The sequence below is a fragment of the Schistocerca americana genome, chromosome 11, assembly GCF_021461395.2.
Source record: "Schistocerca americana isolate TAMUIC-IGC-003095 chromosome 11, iqSchAmer2.1, whole genome shotgun sequence".
Lineage (NCBI taxonomy): Eukaryota > Metazoa > Arthropoda > Insecta > Orthoptera > Acrididae > Schistocerca > Schistocerca americana.
The window spans coordinates 77,960,629-77,984,625 of record NC_060129.1 but is presented as its reverse complement, the minus strand read 5'-3'; the positions used below and the strand labels follow the sequence as shown (position 1 = coordinate 77,984,625).

Below are 23,997 nucleotides of genomic sequence, written 5' to 3'. Positions count from 1 at the left end.
GATGAGCAAGAATGATTCCTAATGTGTAAATCAGCAATTACAGATAGGTATAATGTAGGATTTAAGGTAATGGCCAAGCGAAGAATATTAGAAGATACAATCTGAAGAATTTCAGGCTCAATGAAAATAGTTAGCATGTACTTAGTTTGTTAAGATAGGGTTTTAGAATAGGTTTAAGCCATGATACAGTGTTGATGAATTAGAAATAGATTAGAGTCACAACAGTATTATCTGATTAGTTTTCAATGTCTTCACATCATGCGGCATTGCCTCAAGGCAGCCAAAGCATTGAGATACCACACGGATGCGAGATGTGTCGTCCATAACTCTGTCAAATAAGATTTATAACTGAAACAGCAACCAGACACTACTATGGTTAACAAGGTTTACTTGAATCACACAATGGCCAGTTTCAGATTTTTTTAAAATTCATCTTATGGTTGTTACACACTTTGTTTTGTTTTCTTGGTCTCATTTTGTTATTGGTTTGCTGCACTAGAATAGACAACAGGTTTTGGTCCACTAATTGGTAATGCTTGCAACAGATTTATTTCTTATAACCTCTATCAAAGTATTAATGAAAATGTTTTAAAAGTTGTTAAAGTGTGAAATGTGGTGAAAGCCTCTGTGACAAGACTGTCCTGTGTTGTTGTTATTTTTGAAGTTACACTTGTAAACTAAAATTGAAATGAAGTAATAAGTGTGCAAATGGGAACATATGGACCCAGTGGTTGAGAGAAACTATAGATAAGTGCTAGTGGTATCAGGCAATGTAATGCCACAATGATGTGGAAGTATGAACCACAAATAATTGTAAATAATCAAGAGTATATTGCAGACAATTCATGGGAGAATTTTCTTTGCAGAAGGGAGGAGACTGTAACTGGATAAAATTTTAAGCATAAATCTGAGCCTGGAACTGCAATAAGACCACATAATGGAATCGGCCAGGTGCCCCTCGAAATGAGTGGGCAACTACAACTTCCGCATCACTGCCATCCGTATGAAAAAAATGGATCAGTAACCAGGAAAAACTGTGGCTCAACCCACTGCCTATTACAGCAGCTGGTCACTGTCTTCACTAGATAATTAAGTGTGACGCACTAACCTTGTGCATTCTACAACAATCGGAGACTGAAGACAGTACCAGTTCGCCATCGTTCAGCCAGCTGGGAATTAGCACCCAGTCTATCTATCTGCGCCATTACCATAACTCTGCAACAACCAGGCCACAAAAGAGGGACCTCTGCCCATAGGCCCAGTCCGGAATGCCAACAGCACTCCAGCCACCACCTGCTTTCAATCACTCATCATTGCGAGTCCAGTTAACAGTTCGAAGTCAGATTCTGGGCAGCACCATGACCTTCCACTACACTGGCCAACATCACCCACTGTCTGCTTGGCACTGCAGTTGAGCCATGTGCAGTGTTTGTACCATTGCTGAGTCATTGTGTCATGTCATTGTTCCTTTGTGAAAGCAGCTCCCTGTCTGTGCCACTGGCCACTACTATGCATCCTGCTCAGCCCAGAATATTACTTGGTGAAGAAAATGCACTTCAGTGACTATACAAGCTGGATGGAATAGTTAGAAACTTTTTTATCTACATGGAGAAACCAAGATGAATGACTGAACAAAGGACTGTGTATACCTGCTTGTTTGCATGAAGCTTTCCACACAGCTGAACTGTCTCCCAAACCATCTACAGACCCTACCAAGACCCTAAACTATTCTGACAAGCAAGAACTGCTCATGTATCAATTTCGTCTCTCTGGAGCTACCCCAAGTTCACAACAATACAAGTGTTCTCTTGAAGCAAAACAATCTGATGTTCTCTGTAGATCAACAATGGAATTGTCACCAAGTACTGCACAAGATGCCTTGTGTTGACTGTTACACTTAGTTCCACTACTGGACAACTGCACATGCAGTGAGGTGAATCTCCCTTGAAATGTACCCCTGTCTGGGGCACTACAAACAAATTTGAAAATTGGCTGATGGTGAAATATTGCCCAGTTAGCTCCACATGGTATCCACATCAGCAAATTCATTTTGTATTTAAGTTATACACAATAAGCCCCTGGGTGGCGGGTACTGGTCTACGGAAGTAGGATAAGGGATTAGGTGGAGGAAATGAAGTTACCAGCCCAAAGTAAATGCTACCACTTGGGATTTGGAAAACAGTTCTTTTCATGAGCTCAAGCTTTCCACAGCCTGATCCCTGAAGATGCTGTATAATACTAACATTAATACCTCCTAAAAAATATACAGTTGTCAAACTTTTATAAAAGTGTCAGCAATGTTTCTCATAAAAAGGATCTTGGCATGGTAATCAAAACAGTATATATTGTTGCCACTGAGTAAATGTCATAAATATTCAGACAGTTGGTATCTGACGACATTACCCCTCACATACACCTATGTGCAACCAGTCACGTACACTGTCCATTCAACCAATTAGAGACTCTGCTCTGACTTCACAGGAGTATTAAGTACAAGGTGCACAGACACACACACATACACACACACACACACACTCACACTTGAAATACAGTTATCTTCTATGAATGAAAAGTTACAGTTATCCTACATGTATTCTCAAGCCATGAATGTTCCATTGCAGTACAGTATAGGAGTAACTTCACCAAGGACTTGCTTTTGTGTCAGTCTCACAAAGGAGAGTCAGCAACATGGTTCCATCATGAAACTATCAATATTTGGAACTAGTTGGCAGTGTCCACATGCGAATCACAGGATAGGGAAGTTGCATCTAATGTTCTGAAACCCTCAAGTCCCATTACTTTGATAATGATGCACGATTTCCTCTAGTGATCATGGTGGTGTGTTTGGGTTTGAAGTATTTTCAGTCTTTGCATGCTGGGAAAGAGAAGAATGTTAAGCAGTAGCCATATCTGCTGTCTCACCTCCCAAATCTGATAGGAATGGGAACCTATTGACAGATCATCGTTGGACGTGTTCCTGAAGACATCTGTAATGAAAGCTTCACTACTGCATGTACCAAAATGTGTCTTCTGAATTGTCTTTTCCTAACAGAAATGAATGACAGTGTATATCCTCCTCCAAGGGTGGATAGTCATAGCCCCCAGCAGCATAATTATTGCAACAATTAAGAAAAATCAGGAGCATATAATACGATGTTCTCCCTCCATGTTTATTTTCCATAGGTTTCTTGTTCCCTAAATGACAGAGTGAAGCCCCACAACACAGACATGAAACAGCTCATCAACTATTCTTATTTGGGCAAATTAAGTGATAGGTTTCATTTTCTGATAGCAATTATGAACTGCTGATTAATATCAATATCACTGATATTTTCAGCTTACCAATTTTGGTAATCACAGTTTCCTCATTTTTGACTTCTACCACTCATCCTTCAATAGCTACACAAGTTCTGAGAAATGACTTACAAGAAACCACAAATTTACTAAAGTAGAGAATGATTTGAGATTAGTGTACAATTAAAACTTCAGTTACTATCTCCATGGCAAAATATTACTTTTTCAAATTCTGTGACCATCACATGGTCAAGTTATTTCACATTTCAGTTGCATGACAACCTTTCTTCCCACATGAATCATTGACCTTGTCGAAGTAGGATGGCATGCATGCGTCAATTATATAGCCATAGCATAGTGCAATAGGGATAAGTGAGAATAGAGCACACTCATGTATGGCTACTGAAGATGGCTAGCAGCCTTTTCCACTGTTGGAACAGCAAGGCCTGTGCCATTAGGCAACATGGCCTTGCTATACTAGTGCTCTGAACAGCTAGAAACAAGGGGAAACTACAGCTAGTGTACTTCCCGAGAGGTAGCTCCACTATATAGGTTAATAATGACGGGAACATTTTGGATAAAATATTCTGGAAGTAAAATAGTTCCCACTCAAATCTTTGAGCAAGGGCTACTCTGGAGAATGTCATCATCTGGAAAAAGAAACAAACATGACTACACGTCAAAGTGTGTAATCTTAAATTTCTTAACTGAGTATATGGGTCAGAGAACATAAAAAGAGGTGTATAGGGTGAGGCTGGATATGGTGTGAATTACTAAAAAGTAGTGGGGCAAACAACAGAACTTCTGGTTTGTTAAGTACAGGATTATCAACACAAGATGATATTGGGTAACGGGGCAATAGGACTAAAACTAAATATGAATACAGAAATGTGGGTAAGCTGTTGTTAACAGTACAGTGATGCACTGCTATAGCCATAAAAGACATGAAACTAAGACCATCCAGAGTAGTGTACATATATATCTACTAGCTCTACAGATGAAGAGACTGAATGAATGTATTGAGTAGTATTTTGTTTAATTTTGAAGAAGACTGTAATTGAGTGCAGCAATATGTGGAAATATAAAAGAGAATAAGTACACTGAACAGTTATAGGTAAAGCAGGTGGCAGACTTTGCTCCATTGCTAGGATACTGGGGAAATCCGCTCAGGCCACAAAGAAAATGCTTACAGAACACTCACATGCCATGTGGTAGAATACTGTACAAGTGTGTGGGCCACATACTGCATGGGTCCAGTGCTGGACATCAAACTTTCACATCACAATGGTTTGCAGGGAATGGATGTGAATGTAGTTGTAGATATGGAAGCTACACTAACCTGAGACAATTTAGTGGATGAAGAATGGAAAATTGTTACTAGGGATGCAGACAATGACTGAGAAATTATTTATCCCTTATAATATTTTTGCAACATCATGACCCAGTCTTCCTTTACAAGATATCAGTGGTAATTGCAGTTCAAGCTGAGAGAAAGGGCAGCTAACACTGGTATCAAAATATCCTGTGCCTGGAAGGGTGAGCTTTAGACAATACAGAGGACTATTCTAATACAGATTAGAAGGTGTACTGCAAGCAGTATAGCAAGGTTCTTCGCTGTAACATAAAAATAAAATCATAGAATAGATACAGCTCCCTCTTCCTAGAGCAATATAACTAAATCTCAGAAGTTATTTGTCCCTTACCCTTATTTCTCTTAGTTTTATGCTTTATTAGGAGAATATAAGATTAGGAGCATGGCTAAAAAAAATTTATTTCCACCCATGCTATCTGCTTACAAACTTATTCACAACATTTATCGTGTAATTCCCTCTAATTGCTGTGACTGATCCATTGCACAGCAGGACAGTAATGAAGTACAGGAATAAAATTTTGCTGACATCAAATGCAACAATGCTAAGTGGAACATTTCCACTGAGTACACAATTGTGGTGCAAAGAGCTACAGTAGAAACAGGGACCTTATTGGCCCTTGGTGTGAGAGAGAAAAGTCAGAAAAACCTATTTCAGCACTTGGACATCAGTGCAGAGCAGACACAACACTCTTCCATAACAGGGTTAAGATTAGTAACTTCACCTGGGATTGACACAAGAATGCCTTTCAGGCTGCAAACTTTGCACAAAGGAACACACTGAAGTTAAACTTTGGGCGAGACAAGAATGCTGAAAGGCTCAAGAAACAAGAGCACATTCAATCACCAATATGGAGGAAATCACGTCATCAACTGCTAGAAAACCAACCCTCACCTTTCTTACACTCACTTTCTGAGTTTGGCCACTCCATCGACATCACGGGTACCAATGGAAGATCGGCTTTACTGCCCTGGTGAGTATGACAAATTATCTATACCCAGCACTGCCGTGGAGTGCACCATTACGAGCCCAAAACCATCCAGCTGCAAAGGGAACTGCAGTTATGTGAGCTGCATTATTGCCATTCACAATGATGACCAAGTGAAGATGAGGGCTGGGCTGATCTTCCAAAAATGAAGAATCGGCCTTCCTATCTAAGAGCTGTTCAACTTTGGTGCAGGGCCCCTGTGCTGCCACTCCTGGGCAGTACAAGTACCTCTCCGGCTCTCCTTGTCACTCTTGCATCTTCTGCCTACATACTGTCTCAGCAACTGACAACACAGCCATGCATATTTCTGTGACGAGCCTAAGTATAGCTTCATATGAGCTAAGTTAATCAATATACATTTGAACAGCATGGTCAGATTAGCCATTGGTTTTGCTACTAAATCAATGAAGATCATTGGATCCCAAAACAAATTATCAATGGCTCTTGCTTAATGTCCATACTACTGCCAGAGAATTTTTCTGTGGCAGGTTTTTAAAACTGGACATTAAGCACTTCAGGTGTCCTTGGCTCATACTATCTGGCAGAAAATGACTAATAAGGACTCTACAAATAGTGATACACCAATGAAAGTCTTCATAAGCTTACTAAAATGTCTCCAGCTGTTTTACAGAACTTAAGACACTTCTTGAAGGTTGCCTGTAAACTGATCGTAGTATAAAACTGCATATTGACTACTTTATTACTGTGTCACAGCATTCAAAGAGCTGTTCAATGCCATATTAATTACTTTGATGGGGTTGGGACTTCAATTTTTGGATCTACAGGGTGAGTCACTGACCATTGCCACCTAGAATAACTTCAAAACTATGACAGTAGCTGAAATGTTTGTGGGTCAAGTTGCATGGGACAACAGGGGCCATAATGTGACAGTTTTTTGTTGCTAGGTGGGGTCACATCAGAGATATGAAGATCAACTTTTGTTTTTTTAAATGGGATGCTATAGTTTGGTACTTATTTTCTGGTAGCGGCTATCGAGACGAAACCAATGATGTGTAACAGTAAGGTCTCTGAAGGCCAATGAAGGTCCAAAAGGTGGCATTAACGTACTCTTACAGAATCTGTTCAAAGTGATGACCATTGGTATCAATGCAGTGCTGCAATCTTCTTATCATGGATTCAGTGGTATTCCTTACCACTTCGGCACTTATCAAAGTACACACTCCAACAATTCTCTCTCATATATCATGCAAATAGTAAATATGTGCCAAATATGGCCTATCCATCTAATGTGCACTTGACATGTAAACACCATTCAACAGCTTTGCAATACAACACTAATAGGAACGGTAAGATTAGCATCGCCAAATCAAGTGAATATGAACGGTGTATTCCTTCGAAGAACAAGTCGATATGCTTCTCATTTATGGAGAATGCCTATGAAATTCATTGAGAGCTACAGACTTGCACGCTAAAAGATACCCACAATGTACTCACCCAACACGGCGTACATTTAGATATGTGTATGATAAATTGAGAACAACTGGATCTTTAATGCATGGGAAACATATCCGGCAAAGGAAAGTTACTAATGAGGAAACGAAAATTGGTACTCTTGCCACTGTGGTTCGAGATCCTTGTGTTAGTTCGCATCAAATCACAAGGGAATCTGGCATAAGTCAGGGTAATGTTCTTCACGTTCTGCATCGCCATAAACACCATACTCACCATATCAGTCTCCACCAAGAATTAACTGGAAGGACTGTATGTGTCACACTGAATTCTGCTGATGTTATTGATTAATATTAATTACTTACTATTCTAGCAGATCAATGTGTTGAATTTAGAATTCATATATGTAGATTTTTTTCTACAAATAGTACTGATACTTTATGATTTACTTATGTTGAACCTCAGATTCATAGGTATGACACATTTACTAATTTCATTTTATTTACTGATGAGGCTACATTCATGAACTGTGGAAATATTAATTTGCATAACATACATTATTGGGAAACTGAAAATCCATGTTGGCTGCGGCAAATTGCACATCAAAAACTGTGGTCAGTGAATGTATGGTGTGGGATTCTAGAAGACAGAATTATAGGCCCTATTTCATTGAAGGAAATCTTAATGATAGGAAGTACACCACATTCCTGCAAGAAACATTCCCGTATTTACTCAAATCTAAGATGCACTTTTTTTCTGGTTTTTGTAATCCAAAAACTGCCTGCAGCTTAGAATCGAGTGCAAAGTAAGTGGAAGTTCTGAAAAATGTTGGTAGGTGCCACCACAACTAACTTCTGCCATCGAATATGCATGCTTTTCAGGCACAAAGATAAATACTGGCACCAAAACCTCTGTGTCAGCAAATAAGTTAAAATAAAATGTAGAAGAATGTAAACATTATGCTGTGTATTCTTTTGTGTTTGCTGCTATCTCATTTAAATCTTGTCTGCCTAATAAACTACGAAACTAGAGTGAGACAACAGCAAACACGGAAGAATATACATATCGTGTCATGTTTATATTCGTATTATTCTTATGCTGAATAGTGATACAGTCAGAAATGAAGTGCGGCAACTGACCAGATTTTTAAATTGAGGATGACTAATTTCTGTGCAGAATATAATGTACTAAAGAGGCGTCTGCAAAGATTTTCAAACAGAGAAAAATTTTCACTAAACTCTCATTCAGAACATCTTCTACCATACGCAGTACATTATTTGGTTCTTGTTGATCCTTATCAATGAAAGCAGCAGTGTAAGTAACAACAAATAGCAGTCTCTTGGCATTGTTTCACTTATGAGACAATTCCTCTCTTTTTTATTGTAAGCGGTGGTAGCGTGCACAAAAGCGAGCCATGCCACGAGCAGCTAAAGGTCGTAAACACTCATTATCAGAATGCGACAAACAATGCATGACACAGTACAATACTGCATTTTTCAGCTTAAGAGTGACGTGAACATCTATAACAAAGAGAACAGCACTTATCATATCAAAGCACAATAAGCAATCAATTCAAACCAGACGAAGCACATGAAAAAGGAAGGGTACCCTTATAAATACGGACGGAGCACCTGACACATAGCAATGGCTACTTGGTAAATCTTAACTGTTCAGCTTACGACTCGAACCAAACTGCTGTAGGTTTATCTACATCCATTCGACCTAAATTGTGTCATGTTACAATGGACCAACTTTGTTTCAATTTGGAGGTGTGGTCTAAAACTTTTCTCTCCCCTTGAATTTCGAGTCTCAAATTACAGGTGTAGCTTCGATTCAGGCAAATTTTTTTCCTTGATTTCGAGTCTCATTTTTCAGTTGTGGCTTAGATTCGAGTGTGGCTTAGATTTGAGCAAATATGGTAGGTCTATTATTGGAAGAAATACCTTTAGGAACAAGGAACAGAATGTGGTATCAACACGATGGGTGTCCAGCTGATGTGCTAGAAATGAGTTGTAGAGACAATTCCCAAATCGTTGGATTGGACATGGAGATGTGTCATGACTGGTTCGTTTGTTCAACTTGACGCCTCTGGATTTTTTTCTTGTGGGGATTCGTAAAAGACATTGTTTATAAAGACGTTCCAACTACACTTGAAGATATTCGAGAGAATTGTCAGAGCATTTGCTTCGATAAGTGCCGATGTGATAAGGAATACCACTCAGTCCATGATAAGAAGATTGGAGCACTGCACTGATACCAATGGTCATCACTTCGAACAGCTGTAAATGGACATTCATGCCACCTTTGTGACCTTCAAAGACCTTACTGTTACACATTACTGGATTTGTCTTGACAGCTGCTATCAGAAAATAAGTGCCAAATAAAAAAAATTTGAAAAAGGTTGATCCTCATATCTCTGAAGTGACCCATCCTAGGAACAGAAAACCAACGTCTTATTATAGCCCCCATTGTCCCATGCAACTTTTGTCCCATAAACTTTTCATGTCCTATCATACTTTCAGAGTTATTATTGGTGGCAATAGTTAGTGACTCACCCTGTATATCTAGTCTTTCCTCTTATTGGTTCTATAGTGGTATGTATACAAGAAGATGAATCTGTGGAATTTCAGTGATTTCCACATGATGTTCCAGTAAGCACAATATAATTGCTGACATTCCACCTGCATTTTCAGTTTCCTGCATGATTATTAGAAGCTCACTCCTTTCATTAAGAGACAGAACAACATAACAGCTGTTGTAAAGAGTGGGTTACTGACCATACTGCCTTGGAATATTGTTGCTTATTGATAATAATAATCATCAGTTATGAAATGTTTTATACTTCAAATACTTTCACATGGAGCAAATAAAAATTTATACTACTCACAAAATTCTGCAGTGAATAATTGAAACATACCTTCTACTGTTGAATGCATATCTTGTTGATGTTACCACCTAAAATATTTAAAGAAATTACCAGTGATTTACATGCAATGGATCATTAAATAAATAAAATTCTATAAAAAAACCACTGATTGTTCCAAAAGACATTGTTTGCAATGTTTACAAACAGAAATAGAGAAGAAATGCCACATAAATCATAGTGGTTATTGGAACAGATTATAATATATGTAAAAATTCACACTTCATTTCACCATTTTGTTTTAAGTACTATAGGTAACTATTAAAGCTGTAGGTTTAGTTGTTTGCATACTTCCTACTTGACACTTCAAAAAATATACAAATAAATTAAATAATTAAATGAAATATAGGTGGTCAGAAAAATCTTATATCTGTCCTACGCATTTGTCTTGCACAAACGTTTTTTGCACTCTTCATTATAAATTTTAGGTCTCGGGAAGGTGAATTCATCATCACAAGTGATGCATTTGGGCCTTTATAGTCTACAGAACCAAAATCAGCATGAGGAGGAGGGTCAGAGTGTCCTCTAATACCAACAACCACAATATTCAAACCCTAAATGAAGTATGGGGTTGACACATCAAATACACAAAATACAAATAAATGTTGGCAAATAAACTATTGGCATAATGCCCATTTACTACAAATTAATGACATCACAAAATTAGAGACTTACACAGAAGAAATACCCTGTGAAGAAATATCACATCCATATAATTGTAGACTCTTCAAGGGGAAAACAGGAAATAAAATCGTAAAAATGGTGCCACAGCTAGGCACTACACTCATAATTAACAGATTTACACAATCTTCGGTAACAAATTTGTCGTCATCTTCAGGAAGATTCTCCCCTCACAATTCAATGGGTAAATAAGAGGTACACAATAATTAGCACATGTGTACCAATTAATCAGGATAATGGTAGCAATGTAGACAAAACAGAACAGTTTTGAAAACAATGTGGACATGAGTTGGTCAAAGTTCCAGAGAAAATGCAAGGATTTTATTGCGAGATTCTCATGTTGAAACTGGTAAAAAAAAACAGAAAGGAAAATATTTTCTGCCTGAACTGTTGTTATATGTATTTATTAACAACTGAAAATTTGTCTATTATGCCATTCTCAAGTGAGAACTCACTCAAAGTCTATAAATGTCGCACTTGATGCAGGAACAGTGGAAATTAAAGAGTCCAGTATGACGGATTCGACAGACATTATTGTATAGAGTGCTACATCATGTTCTAATATAGGTAAACAGACAAAGCAAACTCTTGTCTTTTTGTATATATGAAATATGTAAACACTTCAGTGTGTTATAAATTGAAAATGACACAGTTGAAATCACAACTGTGAACAAATACATTTAATAACAGTCCAGGGCCAAGATGTTTTCATTTTTAAATTCTTGCATGACTTTGGGCATAAATAAAAATAAAAAATGATGCCACACTTGCATTCATAATTTACAAATCTTTCCTACCTTTGGTAGAGAATTTTTTGTCACCTTCAGAAAGATTCTCCCCTCACAATTCAACGTGTCAGTAAGAGGTACAAAATAATTAGCACACATGTGCCAATTAATCAGTTAACAAAAGCAATGTAGACAAAGCAGAACTTATGAAAACAATGTGGATATGAACTGAACAAAGTTACAGAGAACATACATTGTTAGCAGCTATCCTATCATTCATTCCCCCCTGACACACGCACATACACATACACACAAAAAAATACAAATGGGAAAGACAGTTCTACAGCTATGAAAATCATCATATGAAAATAAAGTCAACAAAATTCAAAAATTAGCTGAAAAAACATGGGAGATCACCCAACACCATGACAAAAATTTCAGGTAGATCATGTGGCTAGAACAGAGCTGAGTCCAAGACAATAAAGAAGATTCAGAAAGGGATCCATGTAGAAACTGAACAGTATCTTTCAATGATGAAAGTAAAATTTCCAGTCCAGAATAAATGAAGAGCATATTCCAAAAAGATTCAAAGACACGTTGGGCATCAAAGAGATACCGAATTCCTCAAGTGCCTGGAAACTAGGGGAAATAAGAAAGGAACTAGCCTGTGCAGCAGACAAAGCTATCCCAGAGAAAAGAATGAGAAAACATCCATGGTGGACACTGGAGTGTGATGATGGAGTTGAAAGGACTACAGGCCTGGAAAACTGATAACCTAACAACAACACACAAGAATTTGTGGACTATAGCATCAAAGAGGAAACAGATTTTCAGAAATGCTAAGGCAAAGTATGAGACAGAGCAATTACATGTGATTAATCAGTACTTCAATGGACAAAAGAAACAGGAACTTTTATCAATTACATAACAAGAAATGAAGAAAATTTCAGCAAAGGATCTGTATTTTAGGAATGAAGAAGGTAAACTTGGTATGACACAAAGTTTGAGGGGCCAAGGAGCATACTAGAATTTAACAAACCTGAAGTAATCCAAGATATATCCCAAACTCCAAAAGAAAAGAAAATACTATTCTGACTTTCACCAAGAATTTCAAAGTATCAGAAGAAAAGAATATACAGCTTAAATTCTAAAACATATGAATATCAGGCAGGATTTAAAGAACTACATCCTATGTAGAACAAATCAATAATCTGAAGTTGATAATATCACAAAGGATTAGAAGAGCTAAAGAATACAGGTGAACATTTGTAAATTTTCAAAAGGCTGTTGACAGTAAATAAAGACTAATCTCATTAAAAATTCTTGAAGCATCTGGAATATTATAAAACACACAGAAGCTCTTAAAGGATATACTAACAAATACAGAATCTAGAATAGAACTTGTGGCAGAAATTTCTGACTTGTTTGAGATTTGAGGAGAAATTAGAAAAGATGGAAGGCATTGGAAAATTGCCCGTCATCTTCCCATGACAATATCAATGATCTGTTCTACATAGGATGCACCTCTTTAAACCCTGCTTGATATTTGTATGTATTTTAGAACTTAAGCTGTATATTCTTTTCTTCTGATACTCAATTTTAGATTAGATCCCAGAGTAAGCCATCTCAGTCATATCTCAGGGTGTGAGAGGAGAATGCACACATCAGTCTAAACCATACTTGAAATCGTTACAAGGACTGCAACCTGGCATGTGCAAGATCTCTCATAGACAGGAACATTTGCTATCATGGAGAGGTAAATGAATCCTCATGATACATACTCTGACTCCCTGAGACACTCTGGAAAGCATATGGCCAGTTCATGACTCAAGCTACGAATAGAATATATTTTTCTGGATGTGAATAGAAATAGTGTCACTATAGTGATTTCTAAGATCCTCAGTAATGCTATCATGAATTAAGAGCCCATTTGTGAGAGAACAATTTCAATTAAAATGAAACCTGCTTCTTGCAATATCAACATCATTAAAGGTTTTGCTCCCACTGCAGCTTCCTCCAACATAGAAATTGAACAGTTTTATAAGCTGCTAGGAATTACTGTCAGAAAGATGCCTAAAAAGGAAATATTAGTTATCCAGGATGAGTTTAATGTGAAGATAGGTGATACTATAGGTGCTGGATACATGAGACATGTAGTTGGACTTTACAGCTTGGGCATGAGGATTGAACGTGGGGAATGGTTAGTGGAATTTTGTGTGAATAACAACTTATCCATTTGTAATACCCTATTCCAACAACATCCATGATGCCACTACACATGTATTTCTCCTGGGGATAGGGACAGAGATCACAAAGATTTTATTTTGGTAGGGCAACATAGATATATTTTGGTCCTATCCTGGTGCAGAGTATGGCATTGATGATATTACGCTGTCCACAAAAATGTGGATGAAACAAACTGATCAATAGGGCAAGAAATAAGACATGTTACAGACAAAAATAACCTCAAAGAATCTGGAAAAAGAATACACTTCCTGGATTTTGAACACTACTCTACTGCTGATCAAACAGAGTAGCACAATGAAGAAACATGGTATGCAAACTGCTCCAGATGAAAAATACTAATTACTTGATGGGAAAATATAGTGAAACTGCCAAACTGCAAGACACATTACATCATCAGTATTTGTAATGAAATAGAGCATCATCAAAAGCTATATGAAATGCATGAACTCTTCACGATGAGAAATACCATTACTCAAGAGTTCAAAAGACATACTTGAGATATAGAAGATGAAATGGTAACATCGTCAGTGACAAGAAATCGACACTAGTCAGGCAGAAACAATACTGTGAAACACTGTACTGTGAAGGAAATACCATCAAGGAAGAGAAAATCTGTATTAAAACAGACACGGAACCTGATATTCTATTCAGTGAAATTGAAAATGCCATCAAGGATGTGAAAAACAACAAATGTAGGAGCAGACAGTATTTCCAAAGAAAAGCAGACTGTGATGAGAGATAGGCAATTGTGTTTTACATTTAATATGCAGTGGAAAGCTGGAGAATGGCCCAAAGACTGATTACTGTGTGCAAATGTGGACAGAGTTGGTGATACTTCTCTCTCAGCTCCAGGCTGTGATGGCTTCAGTTACACAGTAGATGGGCACCACTGACGTGGGCCGGCCGTTGGTATCCAACTCACATCTGAGTCCTATGATTGGTCCTCACCAGTGACCAGCTCAGTTCCTGCTTGCACTGAGGTTGACCCCTCACCTGTGGTCAAGTGGGAGGTCACCCCCAGGGCATAGCAGTTGGCAAAAGACTTCCCAGGGGGCTGCACATAAGGCCTACCCGGTTAGTCTGACAAACAGATTCCAGGTGCTGTCTGTGGCTGACACTGTAGCTGAGCCAGATGCTGACGACTGACTTTTTGAGAGCAAATGCCTCAGCCTGCAAGATCTGGGCAATCACGATGGTGGGATTATTGATAGTTGGGAGCTCCAACATTAGGCTCATTATAGGGCAGGCTCCTTAGGGACATGGCTGCTGAGAATGGGAAGAAAGCCAATGTGCACTCCGTGTGTATACCAGGTGGAGTCATTCCAGATGTGGAACAGGTCCTTACGGATGCCCTGAAGAGCACAGGGTGCAGCCAACTGCAGGTGCTAGCTCATGTCGATACCAATGATATGTGTCACTTTGGATCAGAAGTGATTCTCTCTGGTTTTAAGCGACTAACAGAAGTGATAAAGGCTGCCAGTCTTGCTTGCGAGATGAAAGCAGAGCTGACCATTTGCAGCATAGTCAACAGGACCGATTGTGGACCTCTGGTACAGAGCGGAGTGGAAGGTCTGAATCAGAGGTTCAGATGGTTCTGTGACCATGTAGGCTGCAGATACCTCAACTTGCGCCATAAGGTGGTTGAGTTTTGGGTTCCACTGAATAGGTCAGGAGTCCACTACATGCAGGAGGTGGCTACACGGGTAGCAGGGGATGTGGGGTGTGGACTGGGAGGTTTCTTAGGTTAGAGAGTCTCGCAAAATGTTAAAAGGGCTTCACTCACAAAAGGTGCAGGCCAAACACAAGAAAAACGTAGATACATCAGTATAACTGTTGTAAAATGTTGTAGCTGTGTTGGGAAAGTACCAGATCTACAAGCACTAATAGAAAGCACTGATGCTCAAATCGTTATAGGCACTGAAACCTGACTAAAGCCAGCGATAAGCTCAGTCAAAATTTTTGCGGACAACCTAATGGCACTCCAAAAGGATAGTCTAAACATGGTTGGCAGTGGCATGTCTGTTGCTGTTAGAAGTACTTTATCTTGTCATGAAATTGAAGTAGATAGTTCCTGTGAGTGAGTATGGGCAGAAGTCGTTGTTGGCAACCGGTATACAATAATAATTGGATCCTTTCACCAACCTCCCAATTCAGATGATACAACTGCTGAAAGGTTTAAAGAAAAATAGAGTTTGATTTAAAATACGTATCAACCTTAAACAATCATAGTTGGTGTTGACTTTAGTTTACTCTTGATATGTTGGTAAAAACACATGTATAATTCTAGAGGTATGCATGAAACATCATCTGTAATTGTGCTAAACTCATTCCTTGAAAACTATATCACAGCAGTTAGTTCATGAGCCCACACAAATAGTAGATAGTTGTGAAAACACACTTAACCTCTTACAAGGGGAAGCCGCCAATTGTGAAATTCAGATTCGATTCATACTGCGCATAATAAAAGCTCATGGCCAGAGGTGTAATGTGGCAAAGATATATATATATATATATATATATATATATATATATATATATATATATATAATTCCCGGAAATCAGTTGCAACAATTATGCATATAATAAGTTGTTGAAAGTAATTTGTCGTGGAAAAATAATACTTGAAATAAAACATAATATCACAAATAATATTCAAGTGGATACAATTTATTGAAAAGTTCGGTATACACTCGCACGTAATTAACAATTAGTGACCAGAAGTAGCTGGAGTATTGCACGAACCAGAGTGATAGTTATCATAGAAACATGGAAAGCAGAAAACAGCACGACATCGAGCACATCTGATAAACGGTGCATTTTTACAAGAACAATTGTTTTTTAAATTATCTTTTGGGAAACACACCTGCTTGACATTCTGAAAAATTGTTCCTCAGGTTGGATGCATACCACGCGTATCGTATCATATCGGCAAAAATCGGAGAAGGCAATTGGTGGTGGACAATGGATTGCATTTTTATACAATCGTCTCTGGAATTGATGTCACGGCTTTGCTCGATTAAAAAAGCACAATTTTGAAGGCTCTTGATCAAATTTTTTACCTGCTGGTAAAAATACACATCACACGGTTGGACGAGGGGAGTGCACTTTGGAGGAATGACTTTTATAGTGCACGTTGGTAACTTCTTATCGTCCTGGAACATCTAATCATATAATGCCGGGTTCGTTTGCCCACCCCAAGAGTCGATCAGAAGGAGAAATTCTTTCCTTTGTACGTATGGTTGCAAAGCATTACGCAAGAAGTCCATGGAAAACCCGTTGTTAGTTTACCGGATTTGGCGGATGTAATAACAACGTTGGTATACTTCTTGGTGTACTCGTCGACTGTCTTCTGTACTCTGGGTCCAAACATACCTGTAGACTCTTGGAGGCATACGAAAACAAGAGGCAAGACTCGTCCAGACATCGTGATTGAATATTGTGCCGTATACGATTGCGTCACCTTGTTCATGTCGTGTCGGGTTACCAGGACAGCCTTTGACCCTTTTTCAGTGAGAGTTCTGTTGAACGTGGACCGGTACTGGCACCCTGACAAAAAAAATATAAAAATATCGTTTATATAAGAAATATATGAAATCTGTGTTGTCTATTTTAACATCAGATTATCATATTCTATCATCATGTCATATGACATTTGTGAACAGCTCTTTATGTACCTGTTTGATCAGTATTAATTATGAAATCTTTGTCGAAGTTAGTTATCAACGTTCGCGTCTGGATCCGAAATGTGTCCGCTGCGGCCAAAATTTCGTCTTGGGTAGCCGTCTCTTTCCGGGAAACAAATTTTGTGATTTTCTGTTGCCGAATCCCATGCTTCCGTTTGTTTAACAGGGTGTACCAAAGCTCTCACGTACGCACTGATTTTCGACGATGTTATAAGTTGCACTAGGGACCGCATCTACCTTCTTTTGAAGTTAGCAGGCAACTATGCTGTTATGCAGCGGCTCGTTTCGGCCCATTCAACATCTGTCCTTCAAGTGTAATGAGCGAGTAATGGAGTCTATATTTCATACCTGCCACAGCAAATTTGTGTTCATGGGGTCTCTTCTAATTCGAACGTTTGACTTACACTATATGTATTCATTTCGGAATATTGTTTCTACGTCTTCCGTTAACTATATGTGGTAAACATTATGAAGACAATTAATAACATTTGTGAAATGCAACTTTGTTTGCGGAAAACATAATGATGTTCAAAGTCGCCAGTTTTTCCACGACAAATGACTTTCAACAACTTATCATATGCATAATTGTTGCAACTAATTGATCTGGAGCAATTGAGAGATTTGTACTAAATAAATTAACAGACAACAGAGCTGATCCTTCTTGGTACACAAAGTGGGTCAGAATATGGTTGCAGAAACAACAAAAAAACATGCAAAATTTAAACAGATGCAAAATCCCCAAGATCGGCGATCTTTTACAGAAGCTCGAAATTTAGCAGAGACTTCAATGTGAGATCAATGAGTTTCCACAATGAAACTTTGTCTCGATACCTGGCTGAAAATCCAAAGAGATTCTAGTCGTATGTGAAGTATGCTAGTGGCAAGACACAATCAATGCCTTCTCTCCGTGATAGCTAAGATTGCAAAGACACTGCTGCCAAAGTAAAGTTACTAAACACAGACTTCCCAAATGCCTTCACAAAAGAAGATGTAAATATTCCTGAATTCAAATCAAGAACAGCTGCCTACATGAGTAATGTAGAAGTGGATATTCTCAGAGTAGTGAAGGAACTTAAAACACCTAATAAAAGCAAGTCTTCTGGTCCAGATGTATACCAATTAGGTTCCTTTTAGAGTATGCTGATGCAGTAGTTCCATACTTAACAATCATATACAACCATTTGCTCTATGACAGATCCAGACTGAAAAGTTCCACAGGTCACACCAATATTCAAGAAAGTTAGTAGGAGTAATCCACTAAATTACAGGCCCATATCATTAACATCGCTATGCAGCAGGATTTTTGAACATATTTTGTTTGAACATTTTGAATTGCATCAAAGAAAATGGTCTATTGACACACAGTCAACACATATTTAGAAAACATTGTTCTTGTGAAACACGATCAGCTCTTTACTCACATGAAATGTTGAGTGCTATTGACAAGGTATTTCAAATTGAATCTATATTTCTGGATTTTCGAAAGGTTTCTGACACTGTACCACCCAAGCGGCCTGTAGTGAAATTGCGTGCTTATGGAATATCGCCTTAGTTATGCGACTGGATTAATGATTTCCTGTCAGAGAGGTCACAGTTCATAATAATTAACAGAAAGTCCTTTAGTAAGACAGAAGTGATTTCTGGCATTCCCCAAGGTAGTGTTATAGGCCATTTGCTGTTTCTTATCTATGGAAATGATGTGGGAGACAATCTGATCAGCTGTCTTAGGTTGTTTGCAGATGATGCTGTCGTTTATCGACTAGTAACATCTTCAGAAGACCAAACAAATTGCAAAAAAATTTAGAAAAGATATCTTATGGTGTGAAATTGGCAACTGACACTAAATAACGAAAAGTGTGAGGTGATCCACACGATTGCTAAAAGGAATCCGTTAAACTTCAGTTACACGATAAATCAGTCAAATCTAAAAGCCATAAATTCAACTAAATACCTAGGAATTACAATTACAAACAACTTAAATTGGAAGGAACACACAGAAAAATGTGAGGACAGCTAACCAAAGACTGCGTTTTATTGGTAAGACACTTAGAAAATGTAACAGATCTACTAAGAAGGCTGCCTACACTACTATGCTTGTCCATCCTCTTTTAGAATACTGTTCTGCGGTGTGATATCCTCACCAGATAGGATTGAGAGAGTACATCGATAAAGTTCAAAGTAGGGCAGCACATTTTGTATTACCATGAAATGGAGAGTGTGTGTCACTGAAATTATACAAAATGTGAGATGGTCATCATCAAAAGGCGTTTTTCGTTGCGGGGCAATCTTCTTACAAAATTCCAATCACCAACTTTCTCCTCCAAATGCGAAAATATTCTGTTGACGCCAACCTACATAAGGATAAACGGTCACCATGAAAAAATAACGAAAATCAGAGCTCATACAGAAAGATTTAGGAGTTTGTTCTTTCTGCGCGCTATACAAGATTGGAAGAATAGAGAATTCTGAGGGTGGTTCGAGGAACCCTCTGCCAGACACTTAAATGAGATTTGTAGAGCATCCATGTATATGTGGAGATAGATGTATGCTGGACCATATCTGTTCTAATCCCTCTCCTCAGAAAACAATCATCCAGGGACTGCTCCAATTATAGGACTATAGCATTAATTTCACATACTAGTGAAGTCCTCCTGCACATAATAAATCAAACAAACAAAGAAATTCCTGCAAGCTGGATTGCTGCAGAATAAGCAGATTTTGTGGCACATAAAAGTACTTGAGGGGTCTAATGGAATTTGAAGCAGGTAATTGAAGAAGTCAAATTCCGTGTCCCTGCATTAATTTGTTTCTTACATTATAAAACGACCTTTGACTATCATTTCAGACAAGTTGTGGTATATGCTTAATGACATTACTGTCCCAAAACACCTAGTAGTATCACTAAAATGTCTTTATGACAGTCATACTGCAATCAAAAATGTGGACAGTTTTTCAGCGTGACAAATGGAGTTGTACAAAGCTGCATACTGTCCCCATAACTATATAACATCCATGCAGAACATGGCATTGGGGGGAGTGCTGAATGGCTGGGATGATGGAATTTCAATTGGTGGCAGGAAAATCTATATTTTTCAGGTGATAATATCCTCACTGCAGGACATGAGGATGAACTTGAGGATCCGTCTAGAGATAAACATGGACAAAGCTAAAAGTTGTTAGTCATCAAGGCTTAAACCAGATTCAGTTTATAGGGTGCTTAAAGGTTCTAGAGGTAGTAAGCAAATGATAGTGTGTATGTAGATCATTGATCACTGACACAGGAAACTGTGATAAAGAAATAAAATGAAGAATTGTCCTCGACAATGCCACAATGGTCACACTCACTAAAATATTGCAGAACTACGCAAAATCCAAAACAACAAAGATGCTCCTTGTGGAATCATTGATGTTTTCTGTGTTTTTGTATGGCTGCAAACCCTGGACCATGAAAGCCAGTGACGAGCCGAATTGATGCCTTTGAGATGTGGTGTTGACAGATTATGTTGCATGTACTATGGACAGAAAGACGAACAAGTGCTCCATTACAGGACTTAGCACCAGTCAAAGACACTTTAGTTCCTTGGGTACTTTTTGAGAAGGGGAGGGTATAATCTAGAAAATTTTTTTTTTTTTTTTTTTTTGCTAGGCACAGTAAAAGGTTGAAGACCACAAGGAAGAGCAGCAAGCAGATAATTGGATCAAGAGAAAAAGGTTACCTGCCTACCACTTCACATTATATTAAGAAGAGCTGAAGATTGCTGTGGATGAAGACATCTAATTGTAGATTCAGTTACTTAAGAAATGAAAGAAGAAATTATGTCATAACATTCAGCAATGAGTTAACCAGATGATGATGATGGACAAAGTAATGGATGCTCTCCAGTCTTGTTTAAATGCGTCCATCAAAAAGCGGTCGGGAGAAGAAGTAATTGTCAGAATCTAATATCAAAAATGGAACACTAATTGACTGGGAAATGGATAATCTCACAAGTAACTGGTTAACATTCATTAATGTCTTAGCAATTTTAAGTGTACAGGAAGTAAAAAAAAAGATATAAATACAAAAACAGTTGCAAATTCCCAATTACAAATCTTCTTTGATATGCAGATGTAATGGCAGACAGCAAGAACGTGACACCCAAAACAAGCATTTATTATGGAAATGTCAGTTGTAGACAAACATATATCCATGAAAATTCATCTCACCAAAGATAGGGGAGAAAGAAGTCATCAGAGGAAGATTATGGAAAATTGACATTTCATTTCACTTAACAAAAGATGTTTAAGGGAAAAATTCATTCTCTAGAAATTAAAAAATGCAACATTACAAGACAGTCTTCGTAAGAATACATATATGCACCAGAAACATTACAATAAACATTACAATAAATGACAATGAAAAAAGAAAAGAAGATAATAGGAAACAGAACAACAACAGTATAAGAATTTAAAATAAGAAGTAATACAAAGTACACAAACTTATAGGAAAAAATTACACAAAAACTTAGGAAAATATAACATACTAAAAATAAGAATTTTTCAGAAGTTCAAAAAATTTAAAGAAAAATCCAGCTGGCTTAGAGAAGTGCATGAAAACGTAGAATAAATTGGCATATATATGCAAGAAATTTAGATCAGAACCAAATATAGAAACAAAGTTGAGAAGCGGAACTTTCCCAAAAACACAATAGCAAAAATGGACAGCGGAAGAGAGTAATGAAGAAAGTGAACACATAAAGGAGTAGGGGAAAAAAAAAAAAAAAAAAAAAAAACGAAGGCTTAGCTGGCCCATAATGAAAGAAGAAGGAAAAAATTGTAGTTCCACATTTGTATAATCTTTGTAGTAGAGCAGATACTACATGCACTGCAAACAAATTAAAGCAAGCTGCTCAAAGAATCTTAAGGACCCTATAAATGAGCAAACGTGTTCGACAAGATCACTCTTATCTAGCCACACATTGACCAAGCAAACCCATACATATAGAAACAATCTTTCCCAATATAATGTCATTTTAGAAGTGGACACTGTTCATGTTCATATTTTGTTTGACAGCAGTGAGAATGGTCACAAATGCAGGCAAAGCAGTCCTGGCACTGACTTTGGTACTATGTTTAAAGACGAAGATGCAAATTAAAGGAAATATTACACTCAGAACCCAATGATTACATCAACTTTCTTCAAATGGACAACAAAACTGTCAAACACTTGTAAAGCCCTCATAAGGGAGCAGTCTGTCAAATTCACTCTTATCTAGCCACGGGTGTGACAAACAGGCACATATATATTTAACCTTACTTCTGAAGTAGACGCTTTCCACATATGCTGTATTTTGGCACTAATGGGAATGACTACAAATGCAGGTAAAATATATTTCTAACATTAGCTCAAGTTCTGTGTTTAAAGAAGAAGAAAAGCATGACACTTGGTCCGGGAATTGTTTAGAATGAGCGGTAAATATACACACAAGAGTGTGTTAACAGAGATGTTACAATCAGAACCTGATGATTATATCAGCTTTATATGGATGAACAGTGAAACGTTTAATAACTTTGCCCACACACTGAAAAAGAAGACATAAGTAATGTATGCTACAATTTATTTTCTTCTACTTGGTCCACAAATGACAGTTCATTAAAATATCTCAGTGTAGGAATATATAGTCCACATCATCTATGAAAGACCGGGAGAACTTTCATTTATTTTATTTCATAGCACTCCCATTTGCATAAAATATTGATTTGGTTCACAATCTCTTCCTCCACAATATATGGCTGGGAAAGATGCGATACCTCTACCAGTACGGTAATTGTCACTGCTATTTTTTTATCCTTGAACATAGAAACTTATGATACAGTGAGATAAACTGTAATAAAACAATTTCTCCCTACACATGTGGTGTGTCATTGACACAATGTCCACAATCTTGTCAAATTTTCCATCAATCAAAATTTCTTGTGTAACATGATCTCTCGTTGACAAACATGGCAAACAATACCATACCAAGTCAAATATTTGGCAAACGAAGTAAAGTTTGGCAAAACCTTTGACTGTTTATGGGGGCCTTTATTTTAATGGAAGCAAATACAACATAAAAAGCATGTTCTGAGTGTTTTACTAAGCTAGTAGAGCTGAATTTAGACCTACAGTGAGATGAAAGGGGCAGACAATAAACAACACATGCCAAGATAACTACTGTCTTGTTATGCAAATCACTAATCTAATCTGATGCCCTCTCGATAGTACCAAGAATCCGTAAGTACATGGTCTGATGTGATCTGAACAGAGGAAACCAATCCTCACTCAAAGAAAAGAACAGTCAGATCTTTATATAGTGGGCAGCAAATTAATTCACATATATATAAGGTATCTGAAAATTTCTCATGCAGTCAGATTTCCACCACATAAGATGATCAAGTCAACCTGTCATCAAATGCAACTGATTGTTACACACGAAATACATAAGAGTAATTGCAGAACTTTATCAATGCCATATATTATTTTTCTTACAATATGTTTAATGTACAGTAAGGTTTTTTTAGTGATTGATCCAGCTGGTTCAAGTTCTCAAATGACTGTGTGAACACACACTGCTACACTCACTTACAGATTCAACCACATGGGATTTGCCACATGGGAGTAGGGTTTTCCAGACTACTACCTCTTCCTCAGCTC

General features: G+C 37.7%; 1 protein-coding gene across 5 annotated transcripts in view; it reads right to left on the bottom strand.

Moving 5' to 3' along the window:
- LOC124553691 (zinc finger protein 708-like) overlaps positions 1-23,997 on the bottom strand; it is an 89,120-nt gene that overhangs the window by 19,965 nt on the left and 45,158 nt on the right. For 2 of the 5 annotated variants that reach the window (XM_047127590.1, XM_047127591.1), the window contains exon 4: positions 9,980-10,017. The exons of 2 other annotated variants lie outside the window; for them this stretch is intronic. In XM_047127590.1, coding sequence (XP_046983546.1) covers positions 9,980-10,017 — 38 coding nt within the window. Of the gene's footprint in view, positions 1-9,979; positions 10,018-17,101; positions 17,118-23,997 lie in introns of those variants that run through there. One more of the 5 variants, XM_047127592.1, reaches the window with a different exon arrangement.